The sequence below is a fragment of the Leishmania major genome, chromosome 36, assembly GCF_000002725.2.
Source record: "Leishmania major strain Friedlin complete genome, chromosome 36".
In the NCBI taxonomy this organism is placed as follows: Eukaryota; Euglenozoa; class Kinetoplastea; order Trypanosomatida; family Trypanosomatidae; genus Leishmania; species Leishmania major.
Genome location: NC_007287.2, coordinates 928499 through 947585, shown reverse-complemented (window position 1 = coordinate 947585; position 19087 = coordinate 928499). Strand labels below are relative to the sequence as shown.

Below are 19087 nucleotides of genomic sequence, written 5' to 3'. Positions count from 1 at the left end.
AAAGGGCCAATGAAGTACAGAAGAAACATGCACCGCGTGTGGTGCAGAGACACACGCAAGCAAGCGTAAAAGCACTTACTGTCTCACCTTAAGTGATAACGGGGAACAGCAGGAATATCACGAGAAAAAAAAGAGAAGACGATCAAAGCAACAAAATGAAGGGGAAACACGCACACGCACACGCAAATACGGAGGAGTGGAGAGGTAGTGGCGAAACGAAAAGAAAGTCCGCACATACGGAGACGAATTCAAAGAAAGAAACAATAATCAAAAATAAAAAGAGAGAACCGCGAAACATGTGTTGTATTTCGCGTAAGCCCCTTCGCGAGGGAGAACGAAGAGGAAGAAAGGAGAGCTGAAGAGAGAAACAATATCCGAGTTGGCGACTATGAGTGTCAGTATCAGTGAGTGCTTACATGTTCGTCTGCATGTTTTCGAGAGGAGGAAACTGAGGACCAGCAGAACTACAGGGTAAGCGGCTCACATGCATCTACTGTTCTCGCTCACCTACCTCAGCACATGTAGCCATATGCGTATGCATGTAGCTCGGGGTGTGCTTGCATGCATCGTTTACTTTTTTCCCTTCTCGGTCGCATATGTTCCTTTCCCCTACCTCTTCTCGCTTTGCAAGGTCCCAGTCATTTATTTCGCCCTTTTCGTGTCCGCCGGCTGTGCAGGTGGGTGCACCTTTTACTTCGTCGTCTGCATCGCGGCGAACACACGACAGGTAGCGTGCGCGTTGAACGCAAGCCGGAAAAGGGAATGGAGCTGGGAAATTGTGCATGCGGTGGCGGGCGGGGAGGGTGAAGGATGCTGAGGGAGCGCGATAGAGAGCGTGACACGCTCGCACGGAGATACAAACAACAAAAAACGTGCAGGCGATAGAAGGGGCCTCAAAAACAATAAGGGGAAAGGGAGACAAGCGCGAGGCGGATCGAGGGAGCGAAGAGCTCCATCAGCTACAGAGAGAGGAGGAGGAGGCTTAGTAACCCTGAGAGAGAAACAGCGAGGAAAGCACTCTGGGAGACCAAAACATCGACGTGCAAGAGGGCTGGGGCCGGGTGGGAGGAAAGACGAAACATCCGAAAACAAAACGAGAAAGGAGCGGAATCGGGAAACGCCCGAGATGAACACCAACAGCCTGCCACAAGATCATTTTGACTCGTGTGTTGCTTCATGAGAACAACTTGGCACGTACGCACACGCACACACGCACACGCACACACGCACATGTACACACGCACACCAACAGGCCCCATTCAAAACAGCGCATATGCCAGTTGCCCCTCTCCACCACCTCCTCCTTGGATCTACCCTTTTCTTTTTGCTTTTCTATTTCCGCCGTGTCATGACAATCTCGGTTCATCCACATGCACTCGTCACGCGCTCTCGCTGCTCTCTCGGTGTGTGTGCCAGTCGCTCATTTCTCCCTTGATCGAACGCAGAGACGCCCGCTTACATATATATATATATATATGTATCTACTTCTTGTGGCGCTCACAGAACTCGATGATGCGGTCGACTGCCTCATTCAGCACCGCTGATGGGCGGGATATCGTTGCACGAATGAAGCCACTCATGCCAAAGATCTCACCCGGCAGCACCTGCACGTTCTCCTCATCCAGAAGCTTCTCGTAGAACTCCATATCCGACTTCAAATCCTGAAAGTAGCTGAGGTTGAGCTTGAGCATCACGAACATGGAGGCCTGCGGTGCGTCCATGGAGATGCCAATGTCGTGTTCAAGCAGTCGGGCGTACACTTTGGCGCCGGCCTCCAGTTGGGTGACGATGTGCTCGGTGCACTCCGTAGGGCACTTGAGCAGCGTCCGCGCAATCGCCTCCTGGCAGATAGAGTTGACACCAGCGATGAGCTGGGTCAGGCGCTCCATTCCGACAGCCCAGTCTCCCGCAACGTTCATCGGGTCGATCAGGATAGACCAGCCTACACGCCAGCCGGGGCAGACCTGGTACTTGGCCGTGCCGCCCAGGATGAGACGCGGAACGCTCGTGTCGAAGTCGGCGACAGACGTGAAGATGCCGTTGTTCAGCACCATCTCAGCGTAGATTTCGTCACTGATGAGGGGGATCTGGTGATGCTGGCAGAAATCGATGATATCGCTTACGTGTGCACGGGAGAAGTTGCTGCCGCACGGGTTGGAAGGGTTGATGATGACAAATGCCTTCGTGTGGCGATCCACCGCACCGGCCGCAGATCTGAGGTCGCACTCCCAGCTCTTCGAGGGGTCGAGGTAATAGTAGCGGCACTCGATGCCGTAGCTCTCACAGACGCTCTTGTAGTGGGGAAACGATGGGGCGCACACGAGGATGTTGTCGCCCTCGTTGCACAGTGCAGTGAGAGCGAGCACGATGGCCTGCGACACACCGGAGGTGATGATCACGTTCTCCCACTTCAACGCCTCTTGACGAGACTTGGTCTGGCAGAAGCGGCGCCAATACGTCGACACCACCTGGCGCAAGTTGTCGGCCCCGACCGTCGGCGGGTAGCCGTTGAACTCGCCAGAGCGCACAACATCTACCACTGCTTCCGTTACAATCTCGGGGATCTTGAGATTGCCGTCAACAGTGGGGTCGCCGATGGAGAGACGAAGGTTCGACTTAGTGGAGCGGGAAGGCTTCATGTTGTCGGCCAAGTTGTTCAACGGCTGCAGGGTTCGCTGGGCGTGCTTCGAGGACGTGATACGGCGAAAACTCGCGTTCTCAGCGACGCGCTGCTCGACCTCGCGGCGCTCTTCGGTAAGAGATCCCGTGGAGTTGCTGGCCTTCAAGGCCTGAGCCGCGGGTGCGGCCTGCGCATCAATCGTCATTGTGCCGTGTGTGCGAGCGGGTTTGACGTTCTTGCCTTGCTAGCCTGAGGGGTGTGGCCAGAAGAAAACTTGCAACGGGCGCGGTGGGACTGAGGCGGGAGGAAGTGAGGGTATGAAGGTAAGCCAAAGTGAGAGCGAGGACGAACAGAGTGTGTTTCGGCTTACTTGCTTAGCTGTTGTTGCTGCTTATGCATGAGACTAGTGGCGATCTGTCGATATCAATAAGTGTGCGTTGAGTTTGCGCGGTGATGAGCACAAAAAAAAAACAAAGCCGGGTGCCGTCGTTGTCGTCGGGGGGGGGGGGATTGTAAAAGGGCATTTTTTGTCGGTTTGGCGGACGAAGAGAGGCGATGGGGAAGGGCCCCATTTGCGGCAGCCGTGCGACACATTCGCGAGAGCATGAGTGCGTACCCGCGTGTGGTCGTACGTGTATTGCCAGCAAGTTACGCAGAAGACATGGCAGGAGGAAGGGGAACAAACAAATAAGGAGAGGCCAGTGGAAAGAAGAGCGAGAGAGCAAACATCATGTGCAAGGGTAGCGGAGAGCACGACACATCCGACACGCGTTCAAATAGAAGCAGGTGAGCATGGCTCAATAGAAACCCGCATCTTGTCATCCTTTTCGCGAGGCGCGCACAAGACGCCAGAGGACAACGGACAGCAGCGCGATTGCACACACCGAGCGGCACACTGACACGTCCTACCACAAGTACCATGTGCTGGAACCACACGCACACGCACACACACACTCACACACGCATCGCTCTATGCTGCTACTAGACGAATCCCCTTCCTTCACCTTTCCTGCATCATGTCTTTCCTTTCGAAATCGGCCCCACGGCGCCAAAAAAATAGGCTGCATCATCACGCAAGAGAGCAACCCGTCAGTCTCCCGCAAGCCCGATGATAGACAACACGCCACTCCCCTTAACAGAATTTCCTCACAGCTTTACAGACTTCTGCCTAAACTTCCCCGAATTGAGCAAAAAATGCAAGTACCGCCACATAAAAAACACACACGTAAGCACAGACCCACCAGAACACCACCCCACAGCAGCAACAAAATCTCATTTCCCAAAAAAAAAAAACAGTGTTCGCTGCCGCACCAGACCGGTCGCGTCAGTGCCGTTTATCAGTGTGTGCATCAGTGTTCAGACTCGTCTTCCAATTGTAAATGTTGCGTACATCTTAGCAGACTCATCACACCGACCAGACTTGCTCCCCGCCGCGCACACTCAGCTGTTCTTTCTCGATTGTTGGTTCCGTTCGCCTGTCACTCGGGTTGTGTGTGTCAGCGTGTCGCGATGCGAATAGACAGATCATCAGCGTGGCGCACAGACGCGCGCAGCAGCAGCAGCAGCAGCAGCAGTGGGGACGGGCAGCTGCCGGGACGCCGCCTCTCTCTCTCTCTCCCTCCCTTTCGCCCTCCTGCGCAGGCTGTGCGCGTGTTTGTGTGTGGTGCGCGTGAGGGTGGTGTACTGGTGGCCGTGCCGGCACGGCCGCGCGTGCGCCTCAGAAGTTTTATTTTGAGTAACAGTAGAGGATATGCACACCAATGCACGTTGTCCGCACAGCACGCGACGCGCGCGAGGCGCACCGCGCAGGTCGGCAGTCAATTCCAAAGCGTACGTCATCACATGCACACGCGCCGCCCAAACCCACCTCCCGCACACGCGCACCACACAGAGAAAAGCAGCCGCATCTCGCACGTGTTTCGTACCGTTGCTCCGCATCGAGGTGAGACGGAGACGCATAGCGACACTGCTTGGCCACGCACGCACGAGCACGCTCTCGCGCATCACCCGACCGCAGGGGCACCAGCAACACGCCCGCGTGCGGCTTGAAAATGAGCGCTTGCACAGTACCGCGCACACACAGACGACACCGCTCACTCTCTTTCTCTCCCTCGGTGTAGACGAGCAGCTTGCGGGGATGCGGGTGGACTGCTCGCTATCAACAAGGGATGCCGCCGCACGCGGACAGCACACGCACCAGCTCAGACTTACTATCTAACGATTGTTCCGTACGGTGGCTCATCACCCACACGTGGTGGTTCAGTTTTCCCGAGTTACATTTGTGGTGAAGGATTGTCATCAGCGGTGGTGCGGTGGCGCACAGCTCCAGATCGGGACAGCTCTGCCCCCTTCCCCTCTCCCTCTCTTTTCCGGGGCTGCGCGGGACGCACGCGGCGCCGCTGCCGCTGCCGCCGCAGCCACCCGCAAGCTCTGGGATCATGTGTTGAACCGCGTATGAGGGATGGGTGTGCCCTCCGCAGCCTGCCACGTTCCGTCCACGGAGCATCTGCGCCGTGGCCGCGCACACGGGCGGTGGGAGACAAGCACGGTCGCGTCAGTGCCGTTTATCAGTGTGTGCATCAGTGTTCAGACTCGTCTTCCAATTGTAAATGTTGCGTACATCTTAGCAGACTCATCACACCGACCAGACTTGCTCCCCGCCGCGCACACTCAGCTGTTCTTTCTCGATTGTTGGTTCCGTTCGCCTGTCACTCGGGTTGTGTGTGTCAGCGTGTCGCGATGCGAATAGACAGATCATCAGCGTGGCGCACAGACGCGCGCAGCAGCAGCAGCAGCAGCAGCAGTGGGGACGGGCAGCTGCCGGGACGCCGCCTCTCTCTCTCTCTCCCTCCCTTTCGCCCTCCTGCGCAGGCTGTGCGCGTGTTTGTGTGTGGTGCGCGTGAGGGTGGTGTACTGGTGGCCGTGCCGGCACGGCCGCGCGTGCGCCTCAGAAGTTTTATTTTGAGTAACAGTAGAGGATATGCACACCAATGCACGTTGTCCGCACAGCACGCGACGCGCGCGAGGCGCACCGCGCAGGTCGGCAGTCAATTCCAAAGCGTACGTCATCACATGCACACGCGCCGCCCAAACCCACCTCCCGCACACGCGCACCACACAGAGAAAAGCAGCCGCATCTCGCACGTGTTTCGTACCGTTGCTCCGCATCGAGGTGAGACGGAGACGCATAGCGACACTGCTTGGCCACGCACGCACGAGCACGCTCTCGCGCATCACCCGACCGCAGGGGCACCAGCAACACGCCCGCGTGCGGCTTGAAAATGAGCGCTTGCACAGTACCGCGCACACACAGACGACACCGCTCACTCTCTTTCTCTCCCTCGGTGTAGACGAGCAGCTTGCGGGGATGCGGGTGGACTGCTCGCTATCAACAAGGGATGCCGCCGCACGCGGACAGCACACGCACCAGCTCAGACTTACTATCTAACGATTGTTCCGTACGGTGGCTCATCACCCACACGTGGTGGTTCAGTTTTCCCGAGTTACATCTTGGGCGCTTGTCTTGTTAGGCTCATGTGCGGAGTAGTGTGGAGAATTCTTCGCCACGCCGTTTTAGCGGTAATGGGTGAAGAGGAATATGTTTATCGGTGGGGACAGTTGAGAAAAAGCAGACTTGAGCTGGGGCGCACGCGTGCGAGGCAGGGTTTCCGATTGATAATGGGTGGACGCAGAGTTCTGAGCGAGGAGACGCAAAAACGTGTGCTTTATCCTTCATGTCAGCCTTGGGCTGGAAAGGAACATACTTTAATGTGTTTATTGAGTGCCGTCGTGTAGGTGTTTATCCGCGACGGAGTCCGTGACGGCGAAGGACCAACGGATCATCATCAACGGATGACCGCCTTTGCACTGCCTTCGGTGTTGCCGTTCGCGTGTTGCCAGTCGGCGTTCACGCACTGCAAAACGGCGGCTGAGGGAGGCGAAAGGCGCTGTCTGTTTTCTTGTGTGTGTGTGTTTGTGTGGGTGGGTCGCGTGTGCCTGAGCATCAAGGATGAAACGTGGAAGAGACGGAGGCAACACGACAGTAATAGGGAGTGCGCGTCGGGAGCGACGCGTTTGTTTTGGGCAGAAACAAGGCTAGGGGTTTGTAAATATCAGATCGCAACCGCGAGGAATGCTTGCGGCTTGACAGGAAGCAAACTAAAAAGAAGTGAATAATGCAAGAACAGCTGTATAGATGTGCAACGACGTGGAAGAGACGCCACTACACAAGAGCGGGGAAAAGGGCGAGTGGCGTACGAGGGTGCCGAATGCTAGGCGGTGGGGAGGCGGTCGATGCTCGCCTTGTACGGCAGGTGCATTGCCTCACGCGCCTCCTTTTGATATTGGAAAGCGTGCGAAACACACGGCGGAGTGTGTCCCAGCGGAAGTTGCGGGTATCAAGCGGCAAATTTTCCGTTGAGGTTCGAGTACGCGCTTGTTGAATAAGTAGACTGCCCTCTGCCGTGCTGTGGCGTCTCGGCCTCGCTGGCGTCACCAGGGCGAGAGGCCGGCCTACGTGTGAGGATGGGCTAGCCGACGAGAGAGATGACGCACAGACACGGGTCTCTGCGGTGGCGTTTATATTGTGCCATCCGACGGCGCTGACGGTTGCGAGCTTGGTTTGTGCGTGAATGCATAGTGCCTTGCATCGTGTGCATTGCGGCACTCGCTGTTCTCTCCCTCATATGAGGGCTTGGAGATGCGGGCGACATGACTCTATCTTCCGCCGCCCTTTTCACGGCCTCTTTGGCCTGCGGAGAAGCGATAGCGACTTCTCAGTGCGCGGATGTGTAGAGAATGAGATCGAGTACTTTGTGCGAGTAGCCCGTTTCGTTGTCGTACCAAGAGACGAGCTTGAAAAAGTGCTTGCTCAGCGAAATGCCGGCCTTGGCGTCGAAGACAGACGTCAGCGCCACACCGTTGAAGTCTGAAGACACGCCCTCGTCGTCGGTGTAGCCGAGGATGCCCTTCAGCTCGCCCTCGGATGCCGCCTTCATTGCAGCACAGATGTCATTGTACGTTGCTGGCTTCTCCAGACGCACGGTGAGGTCGACCACTGACACGTTCGGTATCGGGACGCGGAAGGCCATACCAGTCAGCTTGCCGTTCAGCGCCGGGTACACCTTGCCCACGGCCTTAGCGGCGCCGGTGGTGGAGGGGATGATGTTCTGCGACGCGCCGCGGCCGCCGCGCCAGCCTTTTTTTGGGGAGTGACTATCCACCGTCTTCTGCTTTGCCGTCGTCGCGTGCACGGTTGTCATGAGGCCCTCGACTATGCCGAACTTCTCGTTCAGCACCTTTGCCACTGGAGCGAGGCAGTTCGTCGTACACGACGCGTTCGATATAATGGGCTGCCCGTCGTACGCTTTGTGGTTTACACCTATCACGAACATCGGTGTGTCATCTTTCGGCGGCCTCGTCATGACGACGCGCTTTGCTCCTGCTTCAATGTGCTTGTGAGCCGTCTCCTGCGTGAGGAATAAGCCGGTCGACTCCACCACCACCTCCACACCAATCTCGCCCCACCGAAGGTTCGCCGGGTCGCGCTCTCTCGTGACGCGGATGGTTTTGCCATTCACAACAAGTGCCCCGTCTTTCGCCTACACTGTGCCATTAAAGCGGCCATGCGTGGAGTTGTACCTGAGGCTGTAGGCAATATACTCGGGATCCAGCAGGTCGTTAATGCCGACGATCTCAATTTCAGGGCGCGCCTGCGCCGCCCGAAAGACCATGCGGCCGATGCGCCCGAAGCCGTTAATGCCCACTTTGACCATGTCTGCGAGCTGCTGTTCTTGGCTTTACTGTGCTGGAGGAAACAGGAGACAAGAGGGGAGAGGAGGAAGTGGGGCGAACGGCGCAGACGAGAAGATTGGTGCGTTTCTCGCTGATGAAGTTATGATGAGGGCTACAGGTGCGTGTGCTCCTTAGCAGTGGCGAGCCAGTGGGCAACGGGCGAGGAAATAGAGAGAGGGAGGGGATGCGAGACGAATGAGAGCGGGGTGGGGGACTGCCACACACACACAGAAAGCCGTGCGTTGAGACCATACGTCGGGGAGCGCGGACCCGCTGTCATACAAGCTCATCAAGGGAGAGGCCATTCCCGCTCTCTCTTCCTCGAAGAGGCGAGGAAAGCCACGGGGCACTGCTGCAGTCTCTCTCAGTCTCCGCACCGGGATGCTCGTGTTGCGAATGGTTCTTATTCTGATTTCGCTCTCGTTGTCGTTTTTTTTTTGTTGTCGCGCCACCTTTGGTTATTTCACTGCCGCTTGAGTTAAAGAGATCTGCGTCTCGGACAAGTCGAGGCACGCATACGCAGAGCACCTTGCCCCCTCCCCCCGCCCACCCTCGCACAGCGCACTCTTTCCACCTGTCTGCCCGTGTCGCGCATATGCGGATTCCAATTTCAGTGGTAGCTGCTTCTCCATGCACGACTGAGATGGCGGGAAGGGTGGAAGAGGTGAGAGGTGGACAGGAGAGGGAGATCCGCACGCCAGGTGGGGCACAAGAGAGCACGCGATAAAAAGGAATAAACCAGCGAAAGAGGTTGTGGCTGCCAACGTAGACGGTGCCTGCAAAGGACAGCAACAGCGGCAGCAGAGAGGATAAAGGAAAAGGTGGAGGGAGACATGTACACACAGCGCAAGAAGCGTGAGGGTGACAGGCAGGCAGGCAGAGCGAGAGCTGGGATGGAGCACACGACGAAAACCGAATGATAATTAGAAAAGAAACGATCAACACACAGAAGGAGACAGTGAAAGCGAGGGAGAGAGTATAGAGCGGCGATGTGGCCCCCTTTTCTGCTTCGCACAAATCCACTGCCCCTCCCACCCCCCGCGTGCGCGCAGTGGCGGAGGCGAGCAACACAAAAGGGGAGGGGGGATGTCAAAGAGAAAGAGGGAATATATATATATATATATGTCTGTGTGTGTGGGGGAAGGTAAGTGATAGTGAAGGATGCTGCGTGCTGGGCCGTTAGTGTGTGTGCGTCTGCGCAGATGTTTGAAAGCGTGCGAGAAGACCGAGCAAGTAGAAGAGACGAGGAGAAATGAGAGGGTGGGAGGGGAGGGGCAGAGGTTAAATAGATGTGGCGAGTGGAAAAGAAAAGGGAGGGGTCATTGCGCCTCAGCGACCCAAGCGCAGAGGGGGACAGGGAGGGTCCTGGCTTCACCCGTGAGATGATGTGATTCGCACTTGCACGCGTGTACGCTCTTGCGCTGACGGCGTCGGTGTCATCGCCGTTGTCAGACGTGCCCCATGCTTTTTGGCATCGAAGACGACCGCACCTATGCCGTGTGCGCCATCCATGAAAAAACAGGGAGTGAATGAGAGCAAGGGAGGGAGGCGTGCGCGCGTGGCGGACAGAGCAGAGAAGGATAGCCCCCCAAAGAGAAGGATAAAAGCGCTTGCGTGAGGAGCACGCAGACAACCAAGAGGAGAAGGACCACAACTTCTAGTTCTCTGCCGCCGCTGGCGTGTGCTGTATCCAGCGAAGCAGCCGAATCGCCCAGGGCACCGGGCACGCCATCAGTAACGGGTAGACGACGGTTGTCGCCCACGCCGAAGTGTAGCAGTAGCGCTCCTGTCCTCTACATATGGCCCTCACACAGCACGCCGCCGCCTTGTCAAGCTCCACGTTGCGCTTCTGCAGGAGTTGAGTGTAGGAGTCGCGGTAAGTCGACGCCGACCACCCCCGCGAGCCTATGCTGCCACCTTCCTCACTCTCGGGGCTCACTGCCGATGAGGATGACATCGTGGGCGACGTTGCCCGCACCGTAGTGGACACGCCGGGCGAGCTCGACATGAGAGAGTTCATCACCGTTGGCACACCGTACTGAATCTCGTTCAAGCAGAGGAGCGTCGTCCGCACCTCTCGTGCCGGGCGGCGCGTGCGAGACCCTGCCGCTGCCGTCGTCTTTGTCTCTGATGGTGCACCACTGCCACTACCAGTCATGTACTCGCACCGCTGCTGGAAGATCCACTCCCGCATCGAGTAGTGCATGCCTACCATGCCCCACTGCGATGCCGCATACTCGGGGCTGTCTGAGGAGAGGGTGTAGTTGGCGGCAGCGGAGACAAGGGTGACCACCTGGGCATAGTCACCACGCCGCTGCGCCGCTTTGTGTAGTCCACCTGCATTCGAAGACGAGTTCGAGGCGGACAACAACAGAGGTAACAGCTGACGCACCACCATGAGCGGGGACAGTAGGTTTGTCTGAATGAGGCGCTCCGCGGAGTCGTCGGCGCGGTCGCAGAGCCGCTTGGACGGGTACGTGTGAGCAGCGTGCACGATCATGTCAAGTGGGCCATCCAGCTCCTTGGCCGCACGTTGCACCTGCAGCCGCGAGGATACATCCACAGTCATGACAACAAAGGCACCACTGTGAAACGAGCCAGCAGCGCGGCCACCGTCCGGCAGGCCCGCGGCATCGAGGCTTTCAGCTTCCTTTGTGGCCTTGAGAACATCTGCCTGCAGCTCTTGCAGTTTTATTTTACTGTAGTCCCATGCAATGACACGCGCGCCGCGGGCGTAGAGCTGCATGCAGAGGCGCCGCCCCATCTCAGTGCAGGCACCCGTGACAACCACCGTTGCCCCGCTAATCTGGCGAGGGCGGTACATCAAGAAGGAAGCAACCGACCATATTACCCACAGCGCTCCACAGATAAAGGCGAGGAGTATCATCCTCGATGCGACCGGACAGGTGGGGTGGTGGACGTGGCGTATGGGTGCGCGTTCTTTGATGTGCGATGGACTTACCGCTGCTGCCACTGCTCTTTCTCGCTGTTGCTTATACCACGCCTACTCCGTATGAGTGTGCCTCCCCGGTGTTGTCGTGCACGTGCGGCTGCGTGTATGCGCGTCTGCGTGGGTGTGCTGCAGTTCGGACGGCGACGGCGAAATATCTAAAACGGAGGGAGAGAGAGAGTAAGGGCGGGGAGGTACAGAAAACAAAGAGAGAGATGGCTGAGAGGGGAGCTTCCACATCGGCGCTTAGCTTTCGGTGGCAGAGAAGCTTGATGGACAATGGCGGCCAAGGCTCGAAGGCTCTTCTTTTACCGCGTGCGTGCGTGCGTGTGTGTGTGTGTGTGTGTGTGTGTGCGTGCAAAAAACGAGCTGGACAAGTGACGCTGCAGTCCTCGATCCTCACGTGATCAGAAGCTGCGCGGACTTTCTTAGGCTGTTGCTGTGCGTCATCATCTGCGGAACGGGGCGTCTGCACCTGTGGGAGGGGGTGGGCGCAACTAGGTTGGGTGCGAGCTGGTAGTGGCCGCCGACGAGAGTGCGTCTCTGATGTAAGCCCTGGAGCCGAGGTCGGCGGCGCGGATCGGCTCTGGGATGCGGTGACGAAGCATCGTTACTACCAGTGCAGTGGCAACGGCAAAGCCAACGCAGTGGCCTGGAGAGACATAGATGCACTTTTTAACGCTGTTCAGGTGCCCGTGCACGACGTAGCCGTAGAGCTGCGTCGGCGAAGACGTGCCAAGCAGGGGCAGAAGACGAGGAAGGGATGGGCTGCTCGATGCTGCCTCGCCTAACGTCTCCAGCGCTGCCTCTACTGCCTCCCGCGTCAGCCCATCCACCTGCAGCATCTTCTTTGAGCACCCAATCGTCGGTATGTCGAGCGCAACACCGAGGTGCGTTGCCAGCCCGCACCGGCGGGGATGTTGCACCCCGTTTCCATCCACGATAAGCAGCTGCGGCATCGTCTGCGTCGCCAGCAGCTCTACTCGCACAGAGTCGAAGAGCTCGCAAAATGGTTGAATCTCGCGGAAGGAAAGAAAGCCGGACATGTATGGCTCCCGCAGCGTGCACCGGTGCATGTACGCCCTGACCTGCTCCATGGACGGATAGCGCAAGATAGCGAGGCAGGCGACACCGTCGTCCGAGTCGGGGATGAAAGAGATGTCCACACCACCAACGAGCGTGAGGGTCGGCAGCGGCTGCACGACGGCGGCCGCGCTTTGCCGAGCCTTGTCGAAGCGGAGCTGACACCACAGGGCTTCCCAGGGGGAGCTGAAGCTTGATGGGACGCATAACGTCGAGTCGGCGTCGTGCGCTGCACTGTTGTCCGTCGCGCATGCCTGCGGGCGTGCCAACAAGCTAGCCTCGAAATTCGGCAATGCGAAGCGTTGGTGCACGAAAACCCCACCCGGCGCTGCACCCTCGTTGTGTGGCGCATGCAACTGTACCGTACTGTTGCCGTGGTTGCTGAGGTGGCGGCAGTAGTAGTACTCTGTGCGCGGTACATCTGCCAGCAGCCCAACGCGGAGCTGTTCCGCTTCCCAAGCCCTCCTCGTCTCTTCACTGGGATGCGGGGCTACAGCTGAAGGGGGTGCATTTAGTGCGTGTGCTTCTGCAGATCGCCCGAGAGCGTCGGCAGCGTCTTTGCTCGCAGGGCACTGCTGCTGCGGGGGCTTCTCGCCCATGTGTGGTGTGCACCGTCCCACCAGTGCCAATGGACAATGCTTTTTAAGTGTTGGCCTGACCGTGTATGGGCGTGGGAAAGGCAAGGAGAGAGAGAGAGGGGTCGTGAGTGACGGGCCTGCGACGCAAAGAAGCTGGAATAGGTGCCTCCGCCAAGGTGCACGCACGGAGACACAGAAACATGCAAAAGTTCTCGGCGTCTCGCCGTGCGTGCTTGTGCCCGTGAGCAGGAATGCGGCAAGAGAGAAAGGAAGAGAGCTCGTGTATTCCGTTTCCCAACTCGAGCTCTACACTCGGCATGAAGTGTGTGCCTGGGACGGACGTGCGCGCAGACGATTCCTGCCGCCTCCCTGCCGCTATGAAACGGTCGCCAAATAACAAGCTGTCACGCCAAACGTAATGGCCATCGGCAACAAGCACACCAGAATACCGTGTGGGAAGCGTCTGGTTTGCTCAGGTTCGGCTGCCGGCACTGACCCTGCTCCTTCTCTATTCGGCGCACGCGCGTACATGAAGGCGCTTCGATTACAGAGATACCCTCATCGCGGTGTGCGGCTAAGACTCTTCGCGCTCGCTGTCCTTTCGATATCTGGCCCGAATCGCTGGAGAAGGCGCTGCAATAAGCGTGGAAAGAAAAAAATCGTTTCAACGTGTCCGCCCTCTGCCGTACAGCAGGAGTTGGATTCCACTCTATCTACCGGGCTGCCACAGGCCCCCATATCGCGTGCTGCGAAGCAGCATTACACACACACACGCACTCCAGCAACGCGCCGACTCAGTCATCTGAGCACGGCCTGCGCCTCAAACGCCACCCGCTCGCCCGCCTTGCATGTCTCGCCTCGCGGCCGCTCCCAGTAAGCCCGTCGCCACCTGGTGCATCTCCAGTAGTGGCGCGGGCTCCCCACACCAGCAGGCGCTGAAAGGGTCGGGTTTGGAATACGCTCGAGTCACGCTGGCATGCTGCCCACCACATGGGCGACGCCGACGTATTGAATGTAGCAGCTCGCCCCGACGCAGCTTCAACGCACGACCTGACCACCGACATCAGCAGCGATACAGTGCTCTGACCTTTCCCCTCCCCGTCGGTAGGTGCACGAGCCTATAGCCACCAGATGTATTTCGGCATTTGGACGGATCGGGGGCTGCCCAGACACACCGAGTGGGGGGAGCACTGAACCCTGATATACCCACACGCACAGAGGTGTGCCCACCCCGCCCTGTCAGCAGGGGTATCATCATTTTACACGCGACGACGAGCGAGTCGATTCGAAACACTGAAGCAAAGGCATTGTTTCTTCCTTTGGACGGGAACACAGTCACCTGCGCACACTGGCAACGCCGCAAACGACATAGACGCTGACTGGTGTCGCTAGAGTGACATCAAGCAGGGAAGAGGTGGTGATGGTGGTGCTCCTCGGCAGACGACGCTGCCAACAGCGTCGTGCGTTTCGCGACTGTGTGCGCGCTAAGATATGCGCACGCGTGTGCGTAGATGGGGGGGGGGTGAGGGAATGCGTGCGAGCATGCGCACTGCACGCAACACCGTTCTGGAAAAAAAGTCGTTTTACATCACGATTGACGCGGTGTTTCTTCTGCTGCTGATGATTGCTGCACCGACGCGATGGCGGTAACCCACCACCGCTGCTATCAGCACCATCGTCATAACACACAGATACACCTGCGGGCTCACACGCTGGCGCCGGCTTCCTCTCGAGCTTTCGCACGCGCCCCAACCACACAGAAACGTTTTGACGTACGGGAACCCCTTTCAACAGCGCCTCGGCTTCAAAAGAAGGGGCGCCTCGCAGCGTCGAATCGTTCTTCCGGACGCTTCGAAAAGCAAGAGCAGAATGATCAGCACGAGCACTCACCTACGAGTCGTCACTCTTTCTCTTACGCTCCAGCTAGTGTTTCACAAGTTGGACTTGGTTGGCGCTAACTGATCTGCCCGGTTGGAGAGCTGGCTACCAAATTCAAGGCAGCCCAGCAGGTTGATGTTCACACTGCGCACCTGGCGAAGGAACGTGGTGCGACTCAAGAACTTTAACTGCCGCTCCATCGTGTGCTCGTTTATGCGAGCCTGCAGCTTCTTCACATTCTCTGGGTTATCGAAATAAAAGCTGTTGGAAACGATGCTGTCGCCCATCAGCACACATGTCAGCGGCAGGAACTGCATCGTTGTCTCAGCTGTGAGGCCTATGAGGTTCTTGTAGAGACGGTCCATGGCGGCCACGGCGGCCGGGTCGCTGCCAGCCTTGGCGAGCTTGGCTACCTCGGGAGCGGACTTGAGGGGAGCGGATGCCTTCGGCCCCTCCTTCTCATACGCGTAGTTGAACTCCAACCCGCTACCATTTGCCGCAGCCTCCCAGATGGGGGCCACCGTCGAGTCCAGGCCCTTCACACGTGCCTTGGATGCCATGTAGCCGGCAAGTGCCTGCACGTACTTCGAGTCCTCATTGGCGCACCAAGACATGGACAAACAGCCGCACTCCAGCGCCAGCACAACATAGCTGTCCGACACACCCACGTAGTGGATGAGAGAGGAGCCGACGCCGGTGCCGGGGGCCACGACCATGCAGCGGCCGTGGCCGATGGTGCTGCCAACGGGCTTGCCTTCCGACAGCGCGTCCCACTGCGTGCCCTTCCACATGACCTTGAAGTAGTCGGACAGCATGCCGGCGTTGCTCAGTGCCAGCACGCCATAGGAGCCAGCCTCTAGATCGTTCAGAAGCGCGCTGCGGCCCCTTGGAAACAGCTCCACCGGGTAGTCCGCCAGCCGTGCAATGCCCTTCAGATTGCTGAAGGGGCCCGCGAGCTGTCCGTTGGTGAGAGGTCCCGGCACACTCACGGCACCGGACGCGACACGACGCAGAAAGGGGCCAGCGCGGTAGGGCAGGTTCTTCTTCAGGTGCTGCAGCACCTCATCGAAGAACTCGAGCAGCTGGCGGATGTCGCGCTTCGTCACCCTGAAGCGGACATAGATGATGTGCAGGCCGCTTCCCTCGTGCTGCGCCGCTCGAGCAAAGCCGACGCGCGCGTTCGTGCCGCCAACATCACACACAACGTAGATGGGGCCGGTGGACCAGGAGGCGTCGCCCTTGATGGTGGGGGCCAGCTGCTCGAGTTGGATCTCGTCTGTGAGGGGCATCGTGCAAATAGGCAGCACAAGAAGGATGGGAGAGAGAGTGATGGTTAGACTGGGGTAGCTGCGGAGCCGTATGTATGTGTGTTGCCGCCTCGTTTAGCGTTGCGATTTCGGTGGAACGCTGCGGAAGAGACTATAACGAAAAAGAGCGGACACGAGGGACGCCTTTGCGTGTGTATGCGTCCTGTATACGCGCGTGCGAGTGGTTTCCTTTTTAGTTTGCCGTGGAGGCATAGGGATGGCAGAGCGGTGCCAAGCTTCGGCTGCTCCGAGAGCGGTTGGGTGCGCAGGAAAAGGCTCTAGCCGGAACACAATGATGAATAACACGCCACGGGAGGCGGTACGCGCAGTCGATGCACGCGCGAAATGGACGTGAACGCACGTGTAACTCAATGCAGCAACAACAACAAAAAAGCAGCGAAACAGAGGACGAGTACAGCGTGAGGTGGGGTCGAAAGGCGCTATCAAAATGGGTGTGCAGAACGGTGCGCCGAGGTACACCTCCTCGCATGCCTTCCCCCCACCTCATGCGGAGATGAGCATTGTACATCAGGGGAAAAAACGAGGAGCTCTCGTAGAAACGAAAGAGAACCGGCTGCTGCACCCATTCTCGGTTTTGAAACACCCTTCTCGAAGGCAGTTGCAACAGCAAGCACGCACCTGTCCGTTGGGCATATGGCGGTAGAGACTACCACCGGGTGTTCGAATAGCGACGCTTTGTCACGAGGTTCGTTCCTCGCCGGGGTTTTTCTCTTGCTCACCTTGAAGTGAGCTATGTAAGCGACACACGCACAGAGAAGAGCTGGGGAGGCCAAAGCTGGCCCCACGGGTTCACCGCCGCCCCCTCAACCACACAAACGTTAAAGCACTCGCACGCGAGCCGGCGTTGGCACGGGCGGTATTCAACGCGTGTCAACATGACGCCTTCAAACCCAAACACCACAATGACGCCCTTGCTTTTTTGGCGACCGAAATAAGATGGTGAAATGAAGTCATCGGCGTCTCGGCCACAGACACGCATGACCACCCTTCGTCCTGCACTCTCTCAACAGCAAACACGCGAAACGAAAAAACAAGGGGCCAATCCATCATGCTTACCTCGCCGTACACACACACACACACACACGCACACACCTACGCATACATGCAAACACATAGACGTACGCACCCTAGCTGCTGGCAGCAACCAAACCCGATTCCCTGCCGCCACTACTGTCACCCCCACCGTCGTTACACCTTTTTGATGCCCAGCGTGGGGTTCGAGAAGCCCATCCTCTTTGTCGAGGTGGAGGAGTACAAGTTGTGGAACTTCTTCTTCATGCCTTTGGTCGACATCAATCCAGGCACGGTGGGTTTCTTGATGGACCGCTCCACATCGGCCCTGTAGGACGGAGCATTGCGATGCATCTCGATCGACATGTTGTCTAGCGCATAGAGCTGACTCTGCTGCTTGTGCTCGCTGGTCACGCCACCACCGCCAGAGCTTGCCGTGGCGCGGCGGCTCTGGTGCAGCTCCTCCAGCCCTTTGAAGTACTGCCGAATCCGGTCCGTTTGCACCCAGTTGTACGCGAAGTGCTCCATGGTGTGCTTGGTGGAGTAGGTGGTTGGATCGTAGTTCTCCTGGTACGCCTTGGGACGGAAGCTCTGTGAGCGGAACCAGAAGGGATTGCCGAAGCGAGGGTAGAGACCGATGCGGATGGCCTGCGCCTTGGCGACGCGCAGCTTCACAACGGCCTCGGGGTTGAGGGGCATGATATCCTGTGGGTACATGTGGCCGGTGCGTGTCAGGAACCGGGAGATGGTCGCTGGGTTTTTGTAGTTCAGCTTCATATAAACCTCCGGCGCCGGTCTCTGAAAGCCTTGCGGATCCTTGTCCTCGATGTCAAACGGCTGCGCGTTGCGGAACTGCTGGATGGCAACGTCACCGACTGTGTCGCCCATGCGCCACCGCGTTAGGTTCGTGAAGAGTTGCTCATCGGGGAAGCGATGGTAGTGCAGCTGCACTTGCTGGCCAAACAGCCACCCCTCACGCCCGCGCTTGCGGCCGCGGTATGCCGGCTTTTCCTGCGGCGTCGTGTGAAACGGCTGCGCGTCATCCTTGGTAAGCAGACTGATGTACTCGTTCCACGGCTGGCGACACACGGCAAACTGTGACATGGCTGTCGCGTACATCGGCGCGTTGCGCGTCGCAGCAGGAATGCGGTTCATTTTACTCGAGATCCGAAACAAAGGGTAAAAGAAAGAAAAAGAGGAGGAGGGGAGGCGGTGACAGGCGCACTTCTTTCAGTCACACGTGGGTGCGTGCCCGTGCGCTGTGCATGTGTGTGATTGTATGTTCCTAGTGCACTACGCAGCAGCGAGTGGGAACAGAGAGCGGCCCCGGAAACCTCTGACGAGTTGCACGCACCACGCAGTACCTTGCTTCGTTCATGTAGCGCGGATGTGTGGCCAATAGCAACAAAGAAAGGAAGCGTAGAGGAGGTAAGGTGGAGGGGGTTAGGGTGAAGCGTGAAGAGAGGCAGAGCGCTCGACTCGACAATCCAAAAGGCGGAGAGGTGTCCCAAATACCTTCAGACTGCTGGCGTCGGCTTGTGGGGCAAGGGAGAAGTGCGTGCGTCCTTCTCTATCACCGTCTTTGCAGCAAGCACACTGCGGTGAGCGTCCACGGTAGCTTCGCCACCCCATTCTTGTTGCTTCGACTTTCGTTTCCATGTGTGCTCACCGCTGCGTCTGAGACTTCGAGAATGAGCGGAGTTCGCTGCACGGATGACCATCCATGAAGGCAGAGAACACACGTTCCCCGCAGCACTAATAGAAGGACAACTTACAGCCTTGTACCAGCATTGATGTTGTAAGCGGTCTCGCACGACCGCCCACCGCTTCTGTTGCTTGTCAAGAG

The 19087-nt window shown here is 58.0% G+C and overlaps 5 protein-coding genes, 12 non-coding genes and 1 pseudogene across 17 annotated transcripts, besides 1 other annotated feature; all 18 read right to left on the bottom strand.

Moving 5' to 3' along the window:
- Positions 1-1481: 1481 nt before the first annotated feature.
- Positions 1482-2825, bottom strand: TAT (tyrosine aminotransferase; the record flags this gene model as incomplete). Its single annotated transcript, XM_001686761.1, has 1 exon — positions 1482-2825. One exon carries the CDS (start codon positions 2823-2825, stop codon positions 1482-1484), a length of 1344 nt encoding a protein of 447 aa, XP_001686813.1.
- Positions 2826-3941: 1116 nt separating this feature from the next.
- On the bottom strand, positions 3942-4033 carry LM36Cs1C2.2. The gene has a single exon (XR_002461187.1). It is a non-coding gene; the product is annotated as a C/D snoRNA (small nucleolar RNA).
- Positions 4034-4057: 24 nt separating this feature from the next.
- On the bottom strand, positions 4058-4155 carry LM36Cs1C1.2. The gene has a single exon (XR_002461165.1). It is a non-coding gene; the product is annotated as a C/D snoRNA (small nucleolar RNA).
- Positions 4156-4523: 368 nt separating this feature from the next.
- LM36Cs1H4.2 lies at positions 4524-4591 on the bottom strand. Its single transcript, XR_002461175.1, has one exon. It is a non-coding gene; the product is annotated as an H/ACA-like snoRNA (small nucleolar RNA).
- A 20-nt stretch (positions 4592-4611) lies between these two features.
- LM36Cs1H3.2 lies at positions 4612-4681 on the bottom strand. Its single transcript, XR_002461181.1, has one exon. It is a non-coding gene; the product is annotated as an H/ACA-like snoRNA (small nucleolar RNA).
- A 41-nt stretch (positions 4682-4722) lies between these two features.
- On the bottom strand, positions 4723-4794 carry LM36Cs1H2.2. The gene has a single exon (XR_002461161.1). It is a non-coding gene; the product is annotated as an H/ACA-like snoRNA (small nucleolar RNA).
- Positions 4795-4818: 24 nt separating this feature from the next.
- On the bottom strand, positions 4819-4926 carry LM36Cs1C3.1. Its single transcript, XR_002461173.1, has one exon. It is a non-coding gene; the product is annotated as a C/D snoRNA (small nucleolar RNA).
- A 119-nt stretch (positions 4927-5045) lies between these two features.
- LM36Cs1H1.1 lies at positions 5046-5120 on the bottom strand. The gene has a single exon (XR_002461188.1). It is a non-coding gene; the product is annotated as an H/ACA-like snoRNA (small nucleolar RNA).
- Positions 5121-5171: 51 nt separating this feature from the next.
- On the bottom strand, positions 5172-5263 carry LM36Cs1C2.1. The gene has a single exon (XR_002461186.1). It is a non-coding gene; the product is annotated as a C/D snoRNA (small nucleolar RNA).
- Positions 5264-5287: 24 nt separating this feature from the next.
- On the bottom strand, positions 5288-5385 carry LM36Cs1C1.1. Its single transcript, XR_002461164.1, has one exon. It is a non-coding gene; the product is annotated as a C/D snoRNA (small nucleolar RNA).
- Positions 5386-5753: 368 nt separating this feature from the next.
- Positions 5754-5821, bottom strand: LM36Cs1H4.1. Its single transcript, XR_002461174.1, has one exon. It is a non-coding gene; the product is annotated as an H/ACA-like snoRNA (small nucleolar RNA).
- A 20-nt stretch (positions 5822-5841) lies between these two features.
- LM36Cs1H3.1 lies at positions 5842-5911 on the bottom strand. The gene has a single exon (XR_002461180.1). It is a non-coding gene; the product is annotated as an H/ACA-like snoRNA (small nucleolar RNA).
- A 41-nt stretch (positions 5912-5952) lies between these two features.
- LM36Cs1H2.1 lies at positions 5953-6024 on the bottom strand. Its single transcript, XR_002461160.1, has one exon. It is a non-coding gene; the product is annotated as an H/ACA-like snoRNA (small nucleolar RNA).
- A 1371-nt stretch (positions 6025-7395) lies between these two features.
- On the bottom strand, positions 7396-8394 carry LMJF_36_2350 (annotated as a pseudogene).
- Positions 7396-8394: a sequence feature.
- A 1676-nt stretch (positions 8395-10070) lies between these two features.
- LMJF_36_2340 (conserved hypothetical protein) lies at positions 10071-11300 on the bottom strand (the record flags this gene model as incomplete). Its single annotated transcript, XM_001686759.1, has 1 exon — positions 10071-11300. One exon carries the CDS (start codon positions 11298-11300, stop codon positions 10071-10073), a length of 1230 nt encoding a protein of 409 aa, XP_001686811.1.
- Positions 11301-11860: 560 nt separating this feature from the next.
- Positions 11861-13045, bottom strand: LMJF_36_2330 (putative endonuclease V; the record flags this gene model as incomplete). The annotated part of the gene is made up of 1 exon (XM_001686758.1): positions 11861-13045. The coding sequence occupies one exon, from the start codon at positions 13043-13045 to the stop codon at positions 11861-11863; it is 1185 nt and encodes a 394-aa protein (XP_001686810.1).
- Positions 13046-14955: 1910 nt separating this feature from the next.
- On the bottom strand, positions 14956-16191 carry LMJF_36_2320 (glucokinase; the record flags this gene model as incomplete). The annotated part of the gene is made up of 1 exon (XM_001686757.1): positions 14956-16191. One exon carries the CDS (start codon positions 16189-16191, stop codon positions 14956-14958), a length of 1236 nt encoding a protein of 411 aa, XP_001686809.1.
- Positions 16192-17418: 1227 nt separating this feature from the next.
- LMJF_36_2310 (conserved hypothetical protein) lies at positions 17419-18396 on the bottom strand (the record flags this gene model as incomplete). The annotated part of the gene is made up of 1 exon (XM_001686756.1): positions 17419-18396. One exon carries the CDS (start codon positions 18394-18396, stop codon positions 17419-17421), a length of 978 nt encoding a protein of 325 aa, XP_001686808.1.
- Between the last annotated feature and the right edge of the window lie 691 nt (positions 18397-19087).